Genomic DNA, 7,258 nt, shown 5'->3' with positions numbered 1-7,258 from the left:
TTCCTGTCTAGAATATTTCCGTTGGGAATCTTGTAGTCCTCTTGCCAAGAAAGCAAAAGTTCTCAGTCCAGTAGCCTCAAAAACACGAAAGAGAGCAAATATTCAGGTATTTCTTTGCGTTGGTGTTTTCCCTGTTCAGATTCAGAACTGTTCATTTTGTGCTTTTTTGTTTCTATTTTTGTTTTGTCTTACTAAATCCATATGAGTAGAGAAGGGAGGTAGACACCCATGCCTTGAAATGATAGAACTGCCACAACACCACATTACCATTTGCAGCTGAAAGATTAGGAGATTGAGGATGTTTCCCTTAGGTGGGATGCGTAATGGTGATCATGTGACACTGCTGGGCCTCTTCAAAGTCCCTGGGGAGATGACTTTGCCCACGTGAATTTTCTCCAGTATCCTGGAAGGAAATGCAAATAAGAGTTGCTTTCTTTTCAATGCTATGGTGGAACTCCAGATGTCCAAGAAGAAAGGAAAACGTTCTAACTAATCTACATGTACTGTCTTGTGGGTGTTTTTTCCAGTGATTTTGTGGGGGGTTATTTCTTTTAGAGACAGTCTACCTATGCCATTACAAGTTTCTCTGAAGTCTTTAATGCAATCATCCTAATCCTATCAGATAGAATCTCATAATCTCTGAGATGGAAAGTTTGTGTGACAAGTTTCTTCACAGGTTTACTTGGACCAATTTAAAAGTACTTCCCAACTTGAAGAATTTATGTTCATTAAATACGGAGATAGAGAAACAACTAAGTGAAAAGAACCCCTTGATGGTATTGGGGCTTTATATCAAGACCTTTTCATTTTTCTGCAGCTGCTTCACAATATTCCCAGACTTAGATTTCCCATAATTAACACAAACCTATATGAGTATGGCAATGTCACAGTTCCACCAGCTTATTTAATGGTTTATTTCGTCTTTGCATTTTTTCCTTTCTTTATTGTACTATTTTTGTTTACTGTGTGGCATTGGGTTTGCCAACTGTATGGGCTTCCTTTGTAAATTCCATAATTTGCCCCATACTCTTTCCAGTAGAAGGAAATGCAACCAGATAACAATTTTCTCATTGTGATCTGGGCGTGAGGTCCGTAAACCATTGTGTCTCCCCTTGATCGTGTTTGTTGATATAGAAATTGGGGAAGGGACAACCTTGAAGTCTCAGGGAAAAGGAAAGACCAAGCCCTTTAAAGCAGATGACATTGAGTTCTGGAAGGTGATTGGTGGAACTTGTGTGAACTGATGGGGCGTGGCAAATGGGGATAGAAAAAGGCCAAGCGCTCCAAAGGTCAGTCATTGGAGACTTCCTCAGAGGGAAAAAGGACTCCTCAGTTACTGGAAGTTCCAGCTAGAAAAATTGGGGATTCTTGCTCCTGCAGAAATGGAGGCTGCTCAACACCACTGGAGAGGTAAGTCTGAGTCTTATGTGTTTCCAAAACAGATTCTCTACTTTCAATTGTCCTGTTGCTAAAAGTCCTTTTGTGTGTTTTTGACCTTTAGCCCAGGGGGTGCCCTCTTGGGAAGATGCAGATGTTAATAAGCATGAGAGTGTGTTGGCAACAGACAAAGCTCCCAAGGAGAAATTCTGTGTGACTTGGAAGCAACCTTATGTGGTTGGTGCTGGGCTGCAGAACCTGGGGAACACCTGCTACATGAATGCCACACTGCAGTGTCTGACATACACAGCCCCTCTTGCCAACTATATGCTGTCCCAGGAGCACTCCCAGACCTGTTGTCCACTGAACACCTGCATGATTTGTATTTTGCAAGCTCACATGATAAGAGCTCTCCAGCACTCTGGGAAGGTGATCCAGCCTTTGAGGGCCCTGGTGACTGGTTTCCATAAATATAAGCAGGAAGATGCCCATGAGTTTCTGATGTTCGTTTTGGGTGCAATGCTGAATTCATGCCTGCCTGGGCACAAGGATTTGGATCCTCAGGCTGAGAACACCAGCCTAGTCTGTCAGCTCTTTGGAGGATACTGGAGGTCTCAAATCAAGTGCCTCCGGTGCCATGGCATTTCTGATACCTTTGACCCCTATCTGGATATAAGTCTGGATATCAAGGCAGCTCAGAGTGTCCAGGAAGCATTAAAATGTTTAGTAAAGCCTGAAAATCTGGATGGGGAAGAGGCCTATGATTGTGCTACTTGTTTAAGTAGAGTGCCTGCTACCAAGACACTGACTTTGAAAACGGTCCCCAAGGTTCTTATCCTTGTGTTGAAAAGGTTCTGTGATTTCACGGGTGTTAAAATCGGCAGGGTCGTGCAATACCCAGAGTGTATTGATATGCAACCGTATATGTCTCACCAGAACACAGAACCACTTGTGTATGTCCTGTATGCTGTACTGGTCCATGCTGGGTTGAGCTGCCACAGCGGGCACTACTTGTGTTACATAAAAGCTGGCAACGGACACTGGTATGAAATGGATGATGCCAAGGTAACTCCCTGTGGCATTACATCTGTGCTGAATAGGCAAGCTTATGTCCTCTTTTATGTTCAGAAGAGTGAGCTCAATGGACACAGTATTGGTTTCTCTCATTGTGAGGAACAAAGTCTCCTGGAGGTGGCAGACCAGGACATGGGAGCGCAACAAAGAGAGCTTCACAGACCGTCCAACATGCAAGTTGGAGAATCCTGCGGTCACAAGGAAGATTCAGCAACAAAAGAAATCACCTTAGACCAGTGGAAAATCCTCCAACAACAAAACCGGCCAAAGTCTGAATTCAACATCCGGAAAATAGAAGGCACCCTGCCTTCCAATGGAATCATGATTCACCCGTCAAAGTACAGGGTGGGCATGAGAAAAAATCACACTGAAAAGGAAATTTACCTGCCTGCCCAGTGTTCCAAGGACACTGGCCACCTTCCTTGTGTGGGTGTGTGCCCCAGAGCTAACAAGAGGAAGAACAAGCAGCGCAAGAAGTCTCTCCTTGTATTCTCATGATTTCACTTCATGAACTGCTCTCCTTCAGGGGAAGAGACAACTGAACAGGGTCAGAGTGCTCCAGAGAGGGCAAGTGGGATTTGTGAGCATGATCTCTGTAAATGAGAAGCATTTATGTAAAGATCATGTGAAAACACATTACCAATTGTTTCAGAAAACAGACCTTTTGGTTTGATGTCTCGGGTTTCTTTTTCAATATCCTGTGGTGTGTAATTTTCTGTAGAGAATAGGCCCTGAGAAACGGCCCATTTTTAGTATATGTCTTTGAATGCTATAAAATTGTCAAAAGATAATGGTCAGTGAGAGCCTTGCATTGGATGAGTTCACTCAACATAAATCGATTAAAGTTTAAGAAGCTGATAGGAGTGCAGCAGATTTACATAAAAGGTATTTGGGTTCAGAAAACTTACTAATTTGTAGGATGTTTTCATTTTTTGTATTGCAGTTTTAAGTTCTTCCTTTTCTTTTTGTCTCACCAAATAAAGATTACAAAAAGATAATCCTTCCTGTGTACTTGCCTAAATACTGAGACCCATGTGCACACCCACTCTGCTTTGCCAACATGAGATGCTGACAGCAACATCTGGATATCCACTGAGCAGTTGCAGGTGAGCTGAGAGAAGTGCCCTGTGGTCAGCGTTTGCCAATGACACACAGGATGCAGTGCTGCCTGCAGTGATCCTGTGTGGACTGCAATCATATGTATGAAGGATCACAGGCACTGACGGGTGTGAGGGAAATGCTCTGGCTTATCCATGCAGTGATGTACACAGGAAATGTGTTTTTGCCAATGAATCTTGGTTTCTGCATTGATGGGCATCTTTTGTCTCATAAGAAGAAGATGAGTGCAAAGAGCAGCTAATGAACAAAAAGAGTTATGACTATATACTCAGTGAGATGTAGAGCACTTTGGAACCAGTGGAACAAGTGTATGGAACTCAGGGAGGGAGGGAACAGAAAAGACAATGATAGACCATCAGCAAAGTTGCGTACCATAACATGGCAAGGTGGAGGAAAGTAGAATGTGTCCTGACAGCTGTTCAAAACAGGGTCGTGGGAGGTACAGGGGGAAGGGATAATAAGGGAAAGGGATGAACAGACAAAAGTAAGGCACTCCCACAGAGGGAATACAGGGAGTTACCACTTTGAACATAAACATGAATATTAATTTTATACAAGGAGGAAAGTAATTGGGTAGCAGGTGTTTTGGGCTGCTTCGCTAGTTGGAGGTGTGAAGTCATCCTAGGAGATTAAGGAGACCATATATGGTACATGGGCTTCATATTTATATATGATGCAGAAGTAAAAAAAAGTCCTTCAATTGCTTCCAGTGTCCTGGGGAGAATCCTGATGAGTAGCTAATATGGGTGCCGTGTAAATTGTGCACAGTATGAAATTAATAGGAATCGTTAGTAGGAATCGCCTCCTGGACAACGTATATATCTTACTACAATATTTATAAAAATTATTTCGTTGAATCTCTTTATGTGCATGGATTTGGGGGAATAATGAGTGGAAGGGAGAACAGCTTTGACTCATGCATCTTAGGGGATCAGGACAGATTTACACTAAATTCAGGGATAGAAAACAGAAGTTTCTCTAGGGTGAGGTTAGAAGAGATAGTGGGGATACCGCAGAGTTGGTGGGAAGGGGCGCTCCATCCAACTGGGGTCGTTATCACCACAACCTTTCACAACCCATGCAAATACATGGCCAGCAAGAATGTTAAGGGTATTGATCTCCATGTTTCTCTTCTGACCTGCTTTATGGGAAGTGTTACACCCTGTTTTTTGTGCATAAGGAATGAAGAAAAAGGGCAAACCTGACCATCAAAGACAAGAGTTTGCATGTGGATGACAAGTTCATTAACACAGGATGCCAAAGGAGCTCAGCCACAGTGTGAGGTAAGGCTACCCACATGGGTGAGGTGTTCACATATCTGCGTGAAGAGGACCTGGTGGCAGTATTCAGTCCTAAACTGTGTTTGGTGGTGGTTGGAAAAAATCATTCCTCACAATACATAACAGCGAACACGTTCCGAGATGGCATGTCACTGTTCCAAATCATTTGTGTCCTAAGAAACACGGAGATTGAAAGTGAGAGAGTTTGTCATGGAAGGTGATAGAGAGAGACAGAGAGAGACAGAGAGAGTGACAGAGAGAGAAAGAGAGAGAGAAAGAGAGCAAGAGAGATGAATGAGAAGAGAAAAAGAGGAGACGAGAGAGTAGACAAGAGAGGTATATTTAGAGAGGAATAAAAGAAGGAAGGAATGAAGGAATGAATATGAAAGTGAGCACTCTATGCCCTAGTGTGTGAATCTCCTTCCCCTAGGAAGACATACACTGATGGATGTGATGGATGAGTCCAAGTTTTATGAAGACATTCAAGCTTTCCTACCCTTTGATATTAACACTCCAATTAGTCTACCTTTTAACATAGGGCTGCCTTTTATGAATTTGTAGGGACATTAATCAGCACACAACACCAAAGAGAAGATTTTGAGTACAGTGTATATATTTTGGGGGTCAAGGAGAAAAAGAAGATCATATGGGAAATGGTAACTGTCTCGTATCTACTGCCTACACCCAGTACACGTTAAAGAGGCAAAGTCACTTCTAATTTATTGCCACAGTGAGAACATGAGGGAAGACAAACATGGGAACAGAGAAGGGACATCACTGGTGCAGCTGCAATGTAGGAGAGGAGAGAGAATCTATTAAGTCAAACAGGAAGTGTGTAGGTTTTCCATCCTTCCATTGCTTCTTGTCTGATATTCAGGACTCTGTGAGTCTTGTGAGCCTCTTAGAGTCCAGGCCCGTGTTCCCTGCATCAATGAAGTGCCCTCACTGTGTCCCTCACACACCTAAACACCCGTTTTTCCACTGTAGTCACAGAGCTCAGCTGTGGGAAGATGTGTTGCGTGGATGACTAACTCTCGTGGAGTATCATCTCGTCAGGGATGGGTTGTATTCAAAGTTCCCCCTCTATAGGCATGTCCTATAAAGTGCAGCTCCTACCCTGAATTATGGAAGATACAACTGATGGCAGATCATCTAGCACTTTTGACGGAGTCCCCAGAGAATGCATAACAGAAGGACAGGGTGTAGGAGGGCTTCACCAGGCCAGGATCTGATAACTACATCTGCACTTCAGAGAGGGCTTCTGGGGACAGAGAGCCCCAGTCAGTAGTGAGTTCACATGCATGTTCCCCATGTCATCGAGCCTGAATCCCTGAGGCTTTCATATTTACAAGCCAGCAGCAGGAAACAAGGACACTCAAGTGTGTCAAGTTCCTATGGATGCCGTCGAGACTCTCCCAGAAAATTCCCAAAGTGTAAAAGAGTCGGAACCGAAATTTTTGGGCAGCTTCTCTGCTGATGTATTTGGCTATTTGAAGGGGTGATGTACCCCGCATATGAGTACACAGGAAGGAGTGCACTGTTTCCTGTTACCTGTCTCCTTTGGGAAGAGGCTGGTGGCTGCTCTTTGGAGAGCTCAGCCCTATCTCTCCTTCCAGCTGTACCATAGCCATGGTCGTGATCTGCTAGGAAGGAAGTGCACTTAAGGACATGAGCATACAGCCCGACAGGCACAAAACAAAACCATATACACATTGTAATACAGAGAAACACAATCAAATGTATACCCCCATAAAAACACATACACGTTTTAAACAGTTGGGCAGAGTGAATGGGTCATAACTCGTAGGTTAATTTTCTGCAGTTGAAATCTAGGGCTGGAAATATGTCTCAAGTATATGGCATAAAATCCTCATGACCATGAGACCCTGAGTTGTGTCCCCAGTACCACTGAAAAAGGTGCAACTCATTCTGCACAGCTTTGTGTATTTCATTGACCTTCCTTTAAACATTAGTTGTTTATTGATTCGTTTGGGTTTTTTTTTAATAAAGACATATTAGTAAGAGTGAAAATAGATTTAAGTTTCTTCTAGTGGTTAGAGTTGGTAAAGAGAAGTCACACAAGTTTTGATGTGAGACATTATGTTACGTGAGGTTTATGGATGAAGATGAGTGGATTGGGTGATGTCTGCAATCACAGGAGTCAGGGGAAGCTACATAAAAGTTTTGGGGAGTCACCATTCTCACTTACCTTTCCTCAGGCAACCAGGAATCTGCATCCTGTGTGAAACTGTGTGTCTACGATTTGTCAGGTTGAAATCATGCTGGCAGACACAATGAAGCCACATGAATTCATATTCAGTACTTTTTCCAGTTTGTTTTCAAAAACATGGCTCAGATTGGAGTAGAGTGGGAGGAGTATGGGGATATGTATGTGTAGGTTCTAAGTG

At 43.2% G+C, this 7,258-nt stretch overlaps 1 protein-coding gene across 1 annotated transcript; it reads left to right on the top strand.

The window, feature by feature from the left end:
• Positions 1-1,501: 1,501 nt before the first annotated feature.
• Positions 1,502-5,881, top strand: LOC141420540 (ubiquitin carboxyl-terminal hydrolase 17-like protein 6; the record flags this gene model as incomplete). The annotated part of the gene is made up of 2 exons (XM_074064644.1): positions 1,502-2,881; positions 5,838-5,881. Coding segments are annotated over 2 exons (1,424 nt in total), but the record flags the coding sequence as incomplete, so codon positions are not given.
• Between the last annotated feature and the right edge of the window lie 1,377 nt (positions 5,882-7,258).

This window comes from Castor canadensis, unplaced genomic scaffold, assembly GCF_047511655.1.
Source record: "Castor canadensis unplaced genomic scaffold, mCasCan1.hap1v2 HAP1_SCAFFOLD_732, whole genome shotgun sequence".
Taxonomy (NCBI): domain Eukaryota; kingdom Metazoa; phylum Chordata; class Mammalia; order Rodentia; family Castoridae; genus Castor; species Castor canadensis.
Note: the sequence above shows the minus strand (reverse complement) of the source record. Positions and strands in the feature narration are given on the sequence as shown.